At 38.5% G+C, this 18,434-nt stretch overlaps 1 protein-coding gene across 1 annotated transcript in view; it reads right to left on the bottom strand.

The window, feature by feature from the left end:
- The window catches only part of TBCD (tubulin folding cofactor D), a gene marked incomplete at both ends in the record, with an annotated part of 107,417 nt that overhangs the window by 56,129 nt on the left and 32,854 nt on the right, over positions 1–18,434 (bottom strand). Inside the window, one exon of the mRNA XM_079544288.1 lies at positions 3,608–3,764. Coding sequence (XP_079400414.1) covers positions 3,608–3,764 — 157 coding nt within the window. The remainder of the gene's footprint in view (positions 1–3,607; positions 3,765–18,434) is intronic.

The following is an 18,434-nucleotide window of genomic DNA, read 5'->3' as shown; positions in this document are numbered from 1 at the left end:
GCACCTGCCATTTACAGACAGTAATTCTTCCCACACCCAAAGGGACAGGAATCAAATTACCTGTACTTCCAAGTTATTAAATTATGTTCAATTTTTCTTATAGGTAAGCTTAAAAAGAGTGTATGTGTGTGCAAACTGGGAGAAGAATAATATCAATCAAGCAATGCTTTTATAAAGATATACCTGAATAGCAACTTCAGTGCATGCATGTATTTCAAAATGTAGTAAGCTGATCCTCAATTCACTTAAAAAGTGAAATTTCATCTACTCTGCCAAGAACTTTCTTCTTGTGGTCCTGGAGTTCCAGTAGATCAGGAAAAGTTTTAGAAACCGGTTTAACAGTACTTAAAAAAATAATAATGTTAAGTGTATCTTGTTGAAATGTGGATAAACAGCAACATACACAGAAAATAAAAATTCTCAGGCAAGTGTTTCTAATAAGTGCCCTCTCTCTGTATTTTTCCTATGAGTGGTAAGGTCAGGAAAGAAGAAAGCAGATCTATGATTTGCAGCAGCCTACATTTCTAACTTAAGAACAGAACATTCATGAGAAAGCAGAGAAGAAACACCTATCACTGAACAGGATATTTATTTCAAAGTCTCGTCGCAATTTTGTTAAAAAAAAAAATAGGATTTCTATGCACTTTAAATTGATTTTTTTCTCTAGTTGAATATTTACTTTCCCTGACTACAGAAAACAGTGGCTTTCTATTACACAATCCTATAGCTGACAAGACAAGGACAAAAAGAAAGCACCACAGAATTGCCAGTGTTTTATTCTATAACTGCCACTCCACAGTCTGAATAGGTCACAGGGCAAGACTTGAGTATTTCAGTACTGGAGTGAGTTTCCTGACAAGATACACTAACATGACACGAAAGATGAATCAGATCACTGCTCAGCCATCACACCCACTCAACACCTTCTGGTTACCAGCAGATTTTCTGTGCCCTTACTCTGCTACAACAAGCACACAGCCTTTTGAGCTGGGTGCTCCTACTGAGCAGCCACCTGCTCCTGTTCCAAGCCCAGCATTACCTGGGTTCTTCCAGCCAATTCCAGCAGTGTTAAAGACCATGAGCAAGGGACTAGCTATTCACAATTTCTATCCCCATGACAAAGCAAACAGTTCAGGATCTCAGTCGCACATTTCACCTTTTGAAAGAGGTAGTAAGCCTTCTTTTCAGGTACAGAATTTATTGTTTTGTGGGGTTTTTTCCTTATGAATCTGATAGTTTGCATTCTTGTACAGACAGATGTTTTTGCTGTGTAATTCAGCTCACAATGGATATCATGTACTTTGTTTCAAGATGCTGAGTTCTGCATTTTTTAAGGGCAGCAACAATTTGCTTGTGGCTAGAAGTATGACTCTTTAAGTAAAAGAGTGACACACCTAAGGCTAGATTGAAAAAAAGAGCTGTATGTAATTATCAGCTTGCTGACACAATAGGTGAAACTGTGTGTCATACTGTATTTGAATATTTTTTTCCACTGTTTCTCTTTGGAGTGGCAAATCTACCTTCAGGACCTGATTGTATTTAGAAAAGGTATGGGCACCATAACTACAAAGCAGAATTTTAAGCAGAATCTTACCATAGCATTAACACTGGATAAAATATTGCGCAGCTTTGTTATAAAACTAAATGTATGTGAATCACAAAACCTTACAAACTGAAAATAAGAAATTCTGAACTTCCACTCTGCACCCCTCCCCATTTTTCTCTCCACTCCACCAACTTGCAGAGAAGGCAAAGCCACATTGTTGGTGTGTATTATACCATAGTTAGAAAAAAGAGAAGAATCTGTTTCCCAAACAGACTGGAAGACAACAGACAGGAGCATCTTCAGAAACACAGTATTCATAGTTGTCCAAAAACTTTGTGACAGTAAAACAAAAAGCCACAAATCAGGTGAAACAAAAACGGTGAGCTTGTACCTAACATATGGACCTACCATAGTAGGGCAGATGGAGTCAAAGAAATGTATTGCTCAAAGTATCACAAATGGAAGAAAAATTCTGATATAGAAAAACTTGCACTTAGGCCTTATGTTTCAAAGGAACATGGAGCAAATTTGCCAGACCTTAAAAGAAACTTTAAATTTTTCAACTAAGAGGATGGAAAGAGAGGATTTACTTCAGTGAAGCAGTTGACCAAACCTACAAAAAGCACAAGAACAAGACATTGAACAAGAGCTTACTGTTGGTAGGGCCACGCTCCTCCAACAATCAGCTTGCAGCTACCAATGGAAATACATTTGTATCCCCAAATACAAATATATCCCTACCAGTTTAAAGACAGCAGTAAATAACTGCACAGCTTATAACAGTCTGTTAGGACATGTGGTAACAATTCTGCTCCTCCTGTCACTATGCCTCCATCACTACCATCATCTGTCCTGGTTAGATTTTAAAAAAAGCTGATTAGATTAAAAACTAACCAAGATGTGATCACTACTGTTTCATTGTGCAAGAACACCTTTATGCTAACAAGTTCATACATAACTTACAATGAAATCAGCTTGAGCCTTGAAAATAATTATTTCCTTAATAACTCAGTATGGCAAGTTTAGCTATTTCTAGCATGCTTAACTGGAACAGGTATTTCCTAGAGTCCCAACTTCTACTTCTGACAATCAACGAGAAGCAGTGGATGGCTTCATGTTCTCACATAGCTTGGTGGATGAAATGCATTAAAATACCACAATGCTGTTTCATCAGACACTTTTTCCCACTTCAGTTTGGAGAAAAGACATGACAGCTTGAAAAAAAAAAAAAAAAAAAAGAAAAAAAAAAGAAGAAGAAAGAAAAACAGCATTTGGCCTCAAGAAATTGACAGCAGATGCTTAGACAGAAAGATTTTATCTAAGTTTCAAAAAACGCCAAGGGCAAGTGCCACCAGTGTCCTGTGACCCTGTGTGAAAAGGACAGCTTGGGAAAGCAGGAACAGAAGGACGAAGTATGGCAGAGACCAGCAAGGGGAAAGCGCGCTAGGATAAAGAAATAAAAATGGATACTGTAGGCCCTACAGACCATCCCAGAAAGCTTTCAAAACAGGTTTTAAAGAAGAAAGAACAAGTCTCGTTTTCTGTGGACACCTGCTGAGCTAAGTAAGCAGTCCCATATCCCCAAACGAGGTAGTTTCAATGTGATTGAAACAGTTCTGTCAGCGATCTGGAAGCAAGACCTAGAAATAGCAGGAGGTACCCAGGACCTAAAAAAATCACTGTACAGTCCAAATTTTTGAATATTGAAGTAATACTGAATGATTACTGATTGAAACTCCTCCATTAGAGACAAAAGTGTCTGAGCTGCTGATATTAAAAACTAAAATCGATTCCTTGGAGAATAATGTCAAGAGATGAATGAATTTAATTCACATTACGTGGGATTCACCAGAAACTTTTTAAGCACGAAGACATTTTCCCTATCACTGGTGGCCAGTATCTTATTTTAAATACCTTAAAGATAGAGAATTAGCTCTGTGATTATAAGCTCTAGAAGATATAGCGTTAGGTTACTCTGTTAACATCTACTTCCTCCTTAAATCTGAGGCAGATTTCAAAAATTAACTGGAAGAAGCCCAGTTTATCATTGTGGCAACTTACCTGGAAATCTGGTTAATAAATGGTATCAGTTCTGAGGGATCATAAGCACGAGCAAAGGCCCAGGACAGATAGCATGCTGCATCTCTCACGTTGGAACCCACACTGCACGACCCCCTCTTCTCATCATATGTCAGAGCTTTCAAAATGACAGGAACAACTGTGAAACACAAAAGTGCACAGAAGCAACAATTAGGATCATAGAGTGAACCAGAAGGAAAGTTTAAGGGTATTAAGTGACCAGTAAAGAAAAGACAGAGTGAATCGTGTTCTGAAAGAAAGATAAGCATGGCTCTTAATACATGCTACTATTCACATTGATTAGAAATAATTCTTATTTTAACATCTTATTTCCTCGCAACTAGTATTTTATTTTTTATGCCATTCACATGAAATTCAATGAGGATTAAGGCAAGCGAATTACATAAGAAAAAACACTGTAGAATATTATTAAAGATTTACAAATTCCATCAGAGTTAGTTTTAGAAGAAAAACTTCCAAGTGCTTCAGTCTTGATACTCTGCTAAGGATGTCAACACTGCCAAACTGCACAGAGCATGAAGTCAGAATTTGCGTTACACTGCAGTGCAAGCTAGAAATGCAAACAGGGGGCTTTACTCACATTTCTGCTTACATATCCAAATTGTGAAGCCTACACGCCTGTCGGCAGTAAATAATGATTTAACGTAAAGCCAACAGCCTTTGATGAAGGAAAACTGAGTGCCAAAAATAAAATTTGCAAGTACTCTTTTCCTATCAGTCATGTTAATCATATCACGTTCACCAACACGTAAGTTTTCATTAGACTGTAAGAAAAGAAGCTAGAAAGAAATATGCATCTTAAACAACAATTTAGAATCATACACTGCACTTCAAAATGTCCTCAAGAAGCATTTAGAATAATCCTAATCCCCATATATACACATGCCACCTCATAAGGCCCTGGTAGAAAGAAATTCGAGAGCAAACTGCTTTTTACTTCTCATTCAGGCTTACTTGGGGAGGTGGGGACAGAGTAGGACTCTGTAACACATGGCAAAATTTAACAGAAACTAAACTAAACCCCGGGCTGTTAAGTTATGCTAGTTGAATGCAACAGCTTTTAAAAAGGAATGTGTTCAACAGTGTTTCCTGATTTAATGGGTAACCTGAATGACTTCAGAATGAGCATGTTTTTGCCAAAAAAAAAAACCCTAAAAGCCACATCAACATAACATCTTTGTGACACATTTTGCTTTCTTTAAACCTTAAGTGGGGTAATAGAGAAAACAGAATAGCCAAACAGAAGAGCAGGCAAATGAAAATCCCAGGATCTTATTATACCAGGCAGGGGTGCTGGTATTTTAAGCAACAAAAATAAGGTTGGTAAAACAAATAGAATGAAACTCCTACTTCCATGTTTATGCACCCATCAAAGCTGTAAGTCAACAACTCAATGAAAGCTGCTTCTACAGATAGGAGAGCTTTCAAAGACTTGAAGTGTTCTCTTATACAGCCCTAGCAACGCTGCCAATATAACAAACATCTCACGTAAGCAAGGCTCCTATCTCCAAATCCAGAAATACAATTTGAATACATCCCTCTCTAGATGGCACATCTTTACTAAGAGAATAATGCCAGTAAAAACAAACAAACAAAACAACAGCCTTTAGGGAAAAAAAATAATTTCTCTCATAATCTCTTTCTTGTATCAAATTTATCAAATGCATCTTTTTTCCCCAGAAAACGCCTGTCTCAAGGCAGTGCCATTGAACTAGGACTGAATTTCATTAGCAAACTGTGCCTGGACATACCTGAGTAGATACAATCACTAAATAATTAAATGTCATTGTACAGTACATCACTGTATGACAGCTATCTTAATCAAAGAAGATGCATCATAATTGGAGTAGGAAAATGTTAAAATGTTTAAATTCATTTTGACATAATGAGAGAAAATAAAGCAGTAACCGAGGGGTGTAGGCAAGATGTGACTATTAGGACCACAAGCACTCAACAGGAAGAAATTCCCATTCAGGAACAATGACAGAGCAAAGATGGATGGGCATTTTAGCACCTCTCAGGTCTGACAGAAACTACAATAAAAAAGTTTAAAAATGTTGACTAGCTTGTTTTGAAAAAATGCTACATCAACTGATGAAAAAACAAAATAAATGGAATTAGCTGGTTCTACAGGAACTCTAAAAGAGATGCCAAGGGCAATTTTGCAGAGCTGCTGCAAATTTCCTTCAGCACAAGGTGATTGCTGCAGCTGCTTCAGACAGCTGTGTGCACTCATCTCTCTGCACACTGAACAAAAAGTGGAAGAAGGGCCCACAAGCAGCCCACTGCACTGCATTGTTTGTATGAAAACAAAAACATGTGCTTTTCAATTTTGGACATCAGTGTTCCAAATGGTAGAGAAAATAGCAGTTAGTAGCAGGATCTGTATTCTCCAAGACAGAGGTGATGCTGCAGAGACACAAACAACAGAAACTAAGGAAATGCAAGGCAGAAGAACACTATTACTGTGAGCAGCTCAGGCCTCCCCCATTATCCTGCAGCAGTGCTTGGGACTTGATGTTCTGCTCCTGTGGCTGGGACTCGAAGCACTGCTGCTGCAAAAGAAAGCGTGACTGGAAGTCTGGAGAGCGGACAATGCACAGAAAGGAAACAAAAGTGGACATTTAGAAGGTGGAGAAAAAAAGGAAACGAAAGTGAAGTGTCTTGCAGTTAAGTAAACACAAATACTACAAAAACAGTAAAAACAAATACTGCTGTGGAAAACCTGGTCTAGAGGAAGGTGCCCCTGCCCATGGCAAGTGGTTGGACTGGATCGTCTTTAAGGCCCCTTCCAAAACAGTCATGGAAGTCATGGAAGAGCATAGAGGCAAAGCATCTGTACTGTTTAGCTCACTGTAATCAAGATCTTACAAATGACGTTTCTAACCCACAGTTTGGTAGGTTCTGTGTTTGCAGTGTCTCATGCACACAACTTTTATCTTCAGTCTAACACAGAATACCAGCTTAAAATTTGTTTTTCTCTGATTTAAAATGTTCACATCCATGTTACTGCAGAGCTTTGCTTGATATGCTGTGCAACAATGATGTTTTAAAGCTCTGCAGTCAGCTTCTTCCTTTTGTATCTGTTGTGCAATTCAATTAATCAGATAACCACCTCTTCAGTCCTCAGCGTGGTCACAGTGTTGTACTTTTCTGCTATCTACTGCTTCAAATCTTCAGATATAAAAATCACACCCAACTCACACCTGAAATCAATTCTACCAAAAAGTACACGTGAAAAAAATCTTTACCAAAAAAAATCCAGAAGAAACTGCTGTTGCTTTAGAAAGGCAGAGATTAATTCATTTTTGAAATTAAATAATGCGCTATTTAGCTGCTACTTAAAAGTAGGGTGCTGGGAGACAGAGCACAGACAAGACCTGAAGAGGTACTTAATTTTGAAAGTTACCATTTCTTTCATAGTTCTGTATTAAAAGTTTGCCATTAAAGACAGAGAACAAGTAGTGTCCACTCTCAACCCAATTATTAAAACAATATCCACCTGTTTAGTTCTGTAACGCTCAAGAAAATACAGTCACCTTTACCTGTAGCCTAGAGGTATTAATAAGCACCTGTTACGCTCCACCCTGCCTTACCTAACAACATAACTGCAGGTTGCAACACAGCCCTTTGCTCAAGCCTTATGAAAATAAAGAAACAACTCCGGGCTTCAAAGCATTGCAGGCAGATTTTCTCTCATCCTAGAGACAGGCTTCACGGATACTTTGCTTTTTAAACACCAATTTTAAACAATCAGATGCTTAGCACCTATCAGGTTCACATGAGTAACACTAAGCAAATAGGGATGAAAAATGGAAGTTACTGGATAGTGAAGGGTCATAGGTAACTAAACCCATTCTCATTGCTTCTTAAAAGTACTTTAAATTAAAGTATACACATACCTAAGCTATAACAGATGCCATCAGAAGTCGAATATTACTTTAACTTGTCATGGTTTTTACATATTGCAGTGTTTATCATATAAAACATACAAATACAGCAATTAAACAAACAACAACAAAAACCTGTTCTTTAGCCTTAGGTCTTGTCTACACGAGAAAATTACAAAATTCCACGTCAACTCCAGTTCACTTAGAACAGACGCATGAATCTCAAGTTAAGAACTGATTAAATTTAGTTGAAAACTAGAAATATGTTCCTCTTAAAACAGATTAAGCCAATGTTACCGTTTTGATATAAGGCTTACACTGCTATGGATGGTTTATGCAGAGAAACATTTTCAAACTATAATTGATATACTGGAAAATCATAGAATGGCCTGGGTTGCAAAGGAGCACAGTGCTCATCCAGCTCCAACCCTCTGCTGTGTGCAGGTCGCCAACCAGCAGCCCAGGCTGCCCAGAGCCACATCAGCCTGGCCTTGAATGCCTGCAGGGATGGGGCATCCACAGCCTCCTTGGGCAACCTGTTCCAATGTGTCACCACCCTCTGGGTGAAAAACTTCCTCCTAATATCCAACGTAAACCTCCTGTCTCAGTTTTTAAACCATTCCCCCTTGTCCTGTCACCATCCACCCTCACAAACAGCCGTTCCCCCTCCTGTTTCTATGCTCCCTTCAAGTTCTGGAAGAACACAATGAGGTCTCCCCAGAGCCTTTTTTCCTCCAAGTTGAACAATCCCAGTTCTGTCAACCTTTCCTCATAGGAGAGCTGCTCCAGCCCTCTGATCATCTTAGTGCCCTCCTATGCACTCACTCTAAGAGCTCCACGTCCTTCCTGTACTGGGGGCCCCAGAATGATAAAATGTAAGAAAAATATTTCAATTTTTTAAAAAATGAGTTTTGAGTAATAATTTTATTCAGACTTTTCTTCAGCAAAACTAACTCCTTGAAGAAGTATCTGTCATCTGTAGGTTCACCTTCTTTGTGAGCCTCAGGCATAGAGAAGTGTAAACAAGCCATATCTACAGTATGTCAACTTCCCATGTTTTACATACCTATACTTATCATTAATGTGCCAAAAAAGAAAAATAGATGAAGAGAAAAAAAGAACTCAGTTTTCACTATGAAGAATTTCAGATTTAAGACCACACGCTCCCACGTGGCACTCCAACCTCTTTTAGCAATGGGTGCGCCGTAATCAGAACTTCATTATGGCTCTTATACTAATATTTAATTTATCAACTGATACAAACATAGGTAATTTTAGGTTAGGCTCATTATCAGAAATAAATATTTGCTTCAAGCTCTGCCAAACATCTATAATTTGTTCTCTTATTTTCTATACAAGCTGCGTACTTGTGAATTTACACTGAAAGAACTATTTCATCATTTCAGTACGCTCTGCAGTGAGGATTCTCAAGCATTCTGGGAAACACTCTATTATTGCATCCTGTAGGACAAGTGCCTAAGAACTGTCAACAGGTGGCCTCTCTTCTCCCAACCCTGCACCCAAGTCTGACCTAGTTAGGAGTCTGCCAGAGTATCACAATTCAGGCATGCTCACACAATATGGTTGAATTTAACAGCTGGAGCATCTTAAGCTGCCATAAGTTTCTCACAATTCTTAATGCTGACCACATATATAAGGCTATATATATGCATATCCGCAGACCAAATGGGCTTTTTCTAACCCGTGACTATGGAGAAGTGTGCCTGTCTGGTTGCAATCTCAGTTCAGTCTCTCACTACGTAATGAATTAAGAGAGTCTTTAATTATATGATCACGTGGTATTTTTTTCCATGGACCTATCTCAGTCAGCACACAGGAAAGACCTGCTCTAGCCATGAATCACAGCTGGGCTGTAGAGGAGATTGTTGTCTGCCTTGCTGCTGAGGGTGGAAAGTATGTAATGCAAAGACTGGCTCTCAGGCAGAACAGAAGGGATTGCTGGTTAAGGTGGATGTTGCCCTAAAGAACTGCATTTTAACTACATCTCTGCTGAAGACTCGCTGTTTGATACCACTCATATTACTTAAATACAGTATTTAAAGAAATGGACGTTAATGCTCATTTCCCAGGCATCTGCTTCAATAAACTAATGGCAGGTTTGCCGAAGTGCTACAACCCTAAAATTGGAGCAAGCTTCCGAGGATGGCAGAGGGCCAATGTGGAAGCAGACAGATCTGGATTTTGGCCAGTCTATCTCAACATCATTATGTAATGCAGCCATAAAAACGCACAATTTGTAAGAACCCCTACCTGGCTACAGCGAAAGAACTACAGCTGACCTACAACAGCAGTGATCAACCTCTGCTTCAGTGCTGAAGCACAGAGCACTGAATGTTTCAGAGATCAGCCTACACGCTCATGCCCAAGGCCACATGAGAGCTAAACAGAGACCTTCATACAGGTTACAGCTAACAGCTCTTCCTTTAACTTCAGCAGTAGCAAATTGCAGTTTAAGGACACGAAGAAACAGGTTTATGAAGGAATCCTACCGAGTGAATTACTTGCTCTGGAGGAGTATAAAAATTTTGCAAATTCATAACACTGCATGTCAGAAAAGAAAAATCACCAGAGAAACCCCAACCTTTAGGCTAAGGTTGTGCAATATTGAGATAAACCCTGCAGTGAAAAAGCTAGAAGCAATTCATTGTCATTTATTCCCTGCTTAGCATTTGTACCATTTCCCAGTTGCACTGGGAGAGGGACTTTTCCTGCTGTAGCTTCAGCCATTTAATTTAATCTCTCTAGAAGAAAAAAGTATTTTTAATACCTTCTTGCTAATTTGAAAACCATTATGATGACATTCCCATTACAACTTTTTGAAATACGATTTTCAGTATCAGTGTCATATATCATTTTTAAAGTTCACCTGGGTGTTAGAGAAAAGAAATTCTTCCACAACCAGCCTTTCAGGTTTGGGTGTTCTCTAGATTCTAGGAGTCCACCTAAGACAGATAGATCTTTTTTCATTTCTTCCTGTACCTGCGATGAAAAGTACCTGGATGCTTGCCAAAAGCCTCACAATTAACTACCACTTCAGGATAGATTAGCACATTTCAGAGCCTGACTTCCTGATGTGTCCTCCTCCAAAAACCGAGGCAGCTGCAAGTCAGTATCAAATAACTTACTCTGGAATATGAAAACACAGAAGATATTAAAAATGGAGCATGCAAGGTTTAAGATGCTCTAGAATACACTTTTCTGAGACTACTTAAACGTATAACTTAAACCTCATTATAGAATACTCTTGAAATCAGTATTGGTTTTAAATTTAATCTTTTTTTTTTTAATTCTTGATAAGTGGAATGATGGAACCGGACAAGCAAAAGATGTTCCTTTTCCATTCTATGTAGAGTTTTTCAGACTTTTTTTTTCTTTTTAAAGTACACTAACATTGGAATATAACAACCAGGAAGCACCATTCTCCATAATGTCAAACAAACCTACTGTCTTATCAATACCAGCCAACACATGGGCATGTTCTGTACCAGACACACCACTGATAATCTGGTACTATCAAAGAGCACAAACTCCCTCTAACCAAATTAATGAGATATACGACAGAAGCTGAGGGAATGATGGAAGTTGGGCATACAGTGATATTCTTTCAACACTGAAATAAACAGCATTTCCTAGTTAAGCAATATGCTTATCATTCTGCACAAATAATACACAAAATATTTCCCTGTGCCAGCAGCACTGCCTGCTTCTTTGACTGAAATGCTAAAAAAATCATTCCAATTTCCACAGTGACATCCTAAATTTCCAATTTAAGTTACCAAATTTTCCATTCCAAGGCATCCTAAATCCCATCTCAGTTCCACATCACTAAAAGTAATTTTGAGTACAAACATAAAGGTTTTTGTTTTTTTTTTAATATATTTTTCTGCCTTTACTCTGAAGGTAATTGATAGAAGAAATAAATGATGGTTCTTGACAAGTTGGGTTTTTTTCCCCAAACTTCTCTGCTTATTTTGAGAGTAACACATGGATTTAAGATTTGGCTCACTCGCACTGACCCACCAATGTTACACCTCTGAATTAGCCATTGTTTATCTACTTCATCAGCATCATGAGTTTAAATGCTGTTTTCATTGTTTCCACAGTTTAAAAAGTGGGAGAGGGATTGTTTCAGTCAATGCACTGTGAATAGGTAAGGGCACATAAGAATGTAGGCAGACCAAAAATAACGCCTTCCTGGCTGGAATCCTTCCAAAATAAGCACTACTGCATTGCAAGTTTAACTGCAGAGTTCTTCCACACTCCTTGCCCTTGGCTTCCTCTTCTTGCTCTTCCAAGATGCCAGTGCTACCACCCTTACACACACGTTTTCACAGCTCTATGATGGCACTGCGGGTGCCATTTAACAGATACAGCTGGGACTTCTGAGCAGGCAGTGAGTTTTTGGGATAATTTAGCATGAGAACACTTTCAGTCTCGCCACTGACATATTGAGAACACCTAAGAAGTTTCATGCTCCTATATATGACACACCTTATTAGCTAGAAAGTTTATACTATGCTGTCATCAAGAGAAATTTTAATAACGTCCTTTCACAAGCAAACCAGAAATTCAAGTAAACTAGGATTCTCTTGTTTGTTTAGTATTTATCCCCACCCAATTAAATAAAAACCCCTATAAATAATAGTCTAAAGCCTACAAAACCACAAATACAGTACAAAACAAAAGATGTGAAATCATATAGAAACCACACTAAAATACAAGTTTTTGGCCCTGACACACACTGTACAGTCAGAAATGTTTCATTGAAGAGTGCTACAATTCCAAATGCAGAAATTCACAAAAATACATCAGAACATAAAATTTTAATGACTTCTTGTCATTGTTTTCTTTTCTTTTTGTCAATGTTTTCTCTATATTGCAAAAGCAGCTCCATGACCCATATTAAAAAGACTGAGCTAAATGGTAACACACAGTTTCCAACTCAAAAACACAGACAAATTGCAGTTCAAGAGCTTTGGATATAAAAAAATAAAGAATAGCAGATTTCACTTGCTCTTCTATATTGCTTTTAAAATTTTAGTAGTAGACAACAAATTAGTCATCTAAGCCTTTACAAATTTGACACGTTTCAAAGGATGACTGAAAGCTAAAAACCTTTTAAGTCCAGAAGTTCTCACTGCATGCATCATGTTCTCTCCTTCATGAGACTGGCATTGCTGCAGACAGACAACGATGCCTCAAAGAAAACGTGTGGGACTGATTTCATATAAACTAGAACTGCACGTGGCACAATTCATTTCAGATCCTACTACTGGATTCCATGAGAAAAAACTTCACTTCACATGAGTGAGAAAACTTTCTTAGAATCTCTGGCGTAAATCTTGAAATCAAAGCAAAAACACTCTGCATGAAAAACACCAGGAATAATAAATTTTAAAAGGCAATTATAACCAAAACATCAAGTAGAAACTCAAGAAAAGCATATTTTACATCTCTGTTAAAAGGACTGATAATGAAAAGAACGACTACCCAAAGCTCCTTTTTATAAACAGTTCCCAGTTTTGCCTACAGTCCCAGTTTCTGAGGTTACCAACTTCCCCCGAGATGTTTCACTGCCCAAGGGTGAGGATGGGAACTAGAAGGAAGATCATCCCAGTTCCAGGCCAAACACTCACAGCGCAGGCCACAATAAATATCTAAAAATATGATCTGCAGTTGCTATTAACTGCTGAGCTTTTATTCTTTTCCCATACAAATAATTTGCTCTAGTAATCATGAACAAGTGGCTCACAAACATCAGCAAGGTAATCTGCCCAGACATATCTCCAAAGTCAGGGACTGAAATCGTTATGAGAAACAAAGGCACGTTTCAAAGCTGTTATTTGAAAAGCATTAAGACTAATGACTATTCATATGGGATAGAAGAAAATAGTTATGAGAATATTGTACAAGAATCACGTAATGTTTTGGGGCACAGCATGAACTACACCAATTACATTCAAATACATCTGCCCCCCCCAGGACTGCAAGGCAGCCCAGTCCAAACATGTTAATACAGATAGCAAAATCTGTCAATAACTTCAGTTTGAGCAACCAGAGAACAAAAAGGGCTTTCTTGAACATTTAGCTCAAAGCCACTCATCCAGACACATAACAAAAGTGACAGGGGCAGAAGTGGCTGCCAGTCACACAGTTTCAAGGCTCCTCCACAAGGCAGGCTCTGAGCTTCATGAGTTACATGTCCACCAGTGCTCAACTAAGTGACTTGATCTTTGATCATTCTTCTTTCTTGGAATAACAAGCCCGTGCATTTGTAAAGCAGCTCGAGATAGACTTGGCAGTCCTGCTGATGACTGACAACCAGCGGACATGTTCTGAAAGCCAGCAGCAGCTCTGGTTGATCCATGGCATCAGAGCAACTCAGGCACCAGGGCTGTTCTATGCTTTAGAGCAGAAAGCTGAGAATCACCTGATTAACAGAGGGCTTGATAAGTGACCGGGGTAACACCAAGCACTCTTTGACACATCCAGGGAATTCAAGTTTGAAGTGAGAGGATTAAAATAAAAATTAGGTAAGCAGCTTATCAAGAACAGGTTAAGTTTATCCCATTTATATGTATGGCTTCGGATAGCAACATTTTGTTTTGTGTTTCATGCCAAACGTCAGAAAAAGACCACATAAAAACATGAAGTAAGTTTCTAACACTTAAAGAATGGCATTTTATGCACAGTTACTAGACATATGAAATCCAACTATGGCTATGCGACACATCCTTGATAATGTTCAGGAGACTGAATTTTACATAGAATTTAGAACCCAAATGTATGTGTTAAACTACATAAAGAAGCAATAAAAGTACAGCTTCAAACCATCAGAGGTATAAAAACAATCACAACTGGGGGGAAGGAAAAAAACAATATGGAGAAAAAAATTAATAAACACGTTATTATGTCCATTCTGCTGCTCATCTCAATTAATCTGAGTGCTGTACTCAAGTAAACTAAGGAGGGTGTTACTAACAGCAACTGGGTTCCGTTTACCAAATACTCAAGATGCAAGTATAATGAGTTAACAAAAGTGATGAAACCACGTCACTGCAATCAAGATTTATTACTTCCAGGAGCACAAACAAGGAGCTATTGTGTTCCTCTTCTGGGGTCCATCAATGAATCCTCTCACCTCGATCTGAAATTTTAATATCATCCAAACACCAAGAAAATCAATCACATACTATTCTATTTTTCCAGTTTTACTTCATTTGCAGCTGACTCTAGGTGACCTTCCAGAAAGTAGCTTGATTTAAAACAAGCTTTATATTTTCCTTGGAACAGGGAAGCAATTAGACATCACATCCACCTCGCACATACCAGATCAGGGAAGGGGGTTGTGCTGCCTCCCAACCCAATTCAGTCACCTAAATTAAAGGATTCCCCTTTTTTGCTCTAGTAATCATGAACAAGTGGCTCACAAACATCAAGGTGAAAAGCAAGGTAGCTTTTTCTGGCTGCCAAAACACGCAATTTTCTTTCAAAACAAAATATGTGATCAGATTCTACTCAAAGAAACCCACCTCCTCTCCATCACGTGCCAAAAAATACAAGTAAAAAAGAAACTTTCCTCAAGCTACAGAAAACAAAGACTAGAGCACTGGAGATTGTGGACTTCTGAGTAACATCTTCAGCAGCTGAAGCAAAGGTCTTCTCCCTGCAGGTCTTTACAGAGCCAAAGAATTTACAGTAGACAGTAGTATGACATCTTTTTACACTGTTAGGCTGCATTATAGGAAAGTGAATATTAAAGCAAAAACAAAAGAAAAACCAAAAAAAACCGAAATCAACTGCTCATAGTTAGAAAAAATGTCCAGAAAACTACATTGGCACGGTAACAGGAAGGATGGGAATCTGTATACTTAGGTAGGATAAGTCTGTATACTTATCTGTATACTTAGGTGAATGTCCATAAGACATTCACACCTCCATATTTTAAAGTTTCAAAAATTTAATGGCTAAAAACCATCAGAAGTTGTAGCCAGAAACCACTTAGGACTCATTTACAGTAACAGAAATGGATCTTTAGAGACAACTAGACAGAAATACCCAAGGATTTTCCTTTTAAAGGGCCAGTATGTGAGAAGTTATTATTTCACCAAGCCACTAGATAATTGGTAGATACACTAATAAAGTTGTCATTTATGATCTCCAACTAAAATGCAGCTAAGAGTGAGTACTGGCACTAATCAGCAGATGATGAGATTTCCTCCTTTCCCCATGCAGTTTTACCACTCCTGAGCAAACGTTCAGACGTGATAATCAATTCCTCACTGAGGTGACTCCTTCCCATTTGCAGGATCTGTACATTTGACTGCTGATTATAGGCAAGCTTTGGCAGGTTCCTGTGGCAAGCTTAGAGTTAGTTCAGTCCCGCCTTCAGAGAGGAGACTCATGAAGGACAAAAAGATTTAAATAAAAATGGAGAGGGTGAGGAAAAAAAAAAAAAGCAATATTAAGGCTCCTATGGCATTAATATAAAAAAAAGCCAGTTTCTAATAAGAATGTAAAATTCCTATTTTTAAGCTTTGCTACCCTCTGTGTGCTGTTGATTCTGCTGCTCACAAGTCATTTCCAGTGAAGTGAAGTAGGTTGGAAGCTCAGTCTATCATGCCTAGTCATTTCCGACCCCACGCTGCAGACTGCTGCTCAGAGGAACAGACACCAGAGTTCAGAGTAAAACTTGGTTGTTGGAGGGCACAAAAGCAACAAGAGCTCCCTTCGATAGCCGAGATGCTGAGGTAATGCTGAATGAAAGCAGTGGACGCAAACAAATGAATCGTAGCTTCAGGCTGGAGTAATATCAGGTGCATCTCTACACCCTGAGGGCTCAACTCCTACACTTCTTAAGTCCCTCCCCCTGAAACAACCTCCTGCAGTTTCACTTAGGGAGCCGGCAGCGAACAGGTACTTCTCTCTCAGCAGTGACAGCTACAGGGTAGCAACAGTGATCACCTGGAAGGTTTCACGCACCTATGTCTCTGGTAAGTACTCTTCTTTAAAGAATTTTTTCAAATACAAATGTGTTTATATTACAGCTGGAAAGTAAATCGGAGGTTTTCCTTTTTCAGCTGGCTCAGAAGCCTGGGTTCCTCCCAGCAGGTGCATTTACTGCACCACTTAAAGCTTTCGGCAGAAAGTTTCAACAGGAGAGGGAGAGATTTTAGACTGTGCCAAAAAGGGACTCTTAGTTTTTACAGTAACTTACTCTTGCTGGTGAAAAATTTTTTTTTTCCTATAGAGAAAATTAATGTATTATATTGAAGAACGACAGAAAAGCTGTATTGATAGGAATTGCTGCTTATTCTGCCAACTATTCTTTATACAGTAGGACTGGGTTAATCTGAAGAGCTTGTGTGAGAACCACGTATTCCGTTTCAGTTTTGATTTGTTAGTTTTCCAGCTTGTGGGAATGTAGCAAAGAAAACTGGATTGTTGTGAGTTACCCTTTCTCTCGCCAATTAAAGTGCATTAAGATGGGGAGTTATTAAGTTAATATTTACGAAGATTTTGTATTCCCATCCCCACCACCTCAGCAGGCTGCTCGGTCCCTGCCGCCTCTCTCCACAAGCACAGCCCTCACTCCCTGCACGCACACTTCCTTCCCAGCCCTCGCCAACCCACTCCTCTCGCCCATGTTTCCTCCTAATTAACAAGCAGTTGTGTTAAAATTTATCTTTCAGTTTGAAGGAACTGGAAGTTTAGAAGGGAGTGGTAGTTAATCACTGGAAAATCTCAACCAGAATAAACCTCACAAATCTTGTTCTTGCAACACTCTAGGTAGGTGACAATGGCATGTCCTTGAGTTATGCAATAATGCCACATCACAATATTTTAATTATAGCATGTCCTTCAAAATGTTTCCACCCCAGTGAGTGCTCCTGGTCAGAGAGATCAACATCACCAAAGGATACTGCAATAATAATGGAGTGTGCATGACAAACTGTTACGTAGTTTGCTAAAGCAGTGTCCTAAAAAGACGCCTAATTACCAGCCCTGCTTGTAATAAAAGACATTTTGAAATTTCCCCTTTGATCAGCTGGACATCTTAAACAATTTAGACTGCTTTAAAAACTAAAAAACAGCATGCATATATATATATATATATATATATGTACAAGCATATATACATGTGTGTATGTATGCTTATGAATACATATGTATAAGTATACATACACAAGTACACATAGAAATACATTTTTATGCACTTACACATACACGCACACAATTCTAAATTATATCCTTATTTTCTGGCCTTGCTAACCTTTGTGAAAGCAAGGAGGCAGCAGCAGCACGACTTCTTCCTTCCAGTTTAAGCACGCAGCTCTCGCTCTGCGGCTGGACAGGGCTGTAAGAACGTGTGCTGCCGACAGAGCAAACAACTGAGAGCCTCAGGTTTAACCCATGATCTCAGTAACCTGTTTCCTATAGAAGTATAAATCAACACTACTGCTGCACTACAAAACTAGCAAGATTTTGTATTTCACTATCCACACTTCTCAAATCTGGCATTCAGGAGCTACACTCTCAGTTAACAAACAAAAAGGCATGAAAGCTATCAAAGCTATCATCCTGCTATTCAACATTTTTTCCCCATTTTTCAAATAATATCACAAGTCATGGGATTCCAGACTAAGTAAAAATGAACTACTTATTTTGATTTTTTTTCTAATTCTAGATCTTAATTTCAGTCATCTAAAACATGCATTGTACAACTGCAAGTAACTAATATTAATTATATACAGACAGTCTAAATTGCAACTTCTTCAAACCATTAGTATTCTTCCAGTTTTATACGTGTGTTCTAATAGTTTTAAATTTCTTTAGTTATGAAATAAGTACTTTTGCCAGATACTCCTGGGTTTTGC

This window comes from Tetrao urogallus (assembly GCF_951394365.1).
Source record: "Tetrao urogallus genome assembly, chromosome: 18".
In the NCBI taxonomy this organism is placed as follows: domain Eukaryota; kingdom Metazoa; phylum Chordata; class Aves; order Galliformes; family Phasianidae; genus Tetrao; species Tetrao urogallus.
The sequence above is the reverse complement of the archived record's forward strand: the minus strand, read 5'-3'. Positions and strand labels throughout refer to the sequence as shown.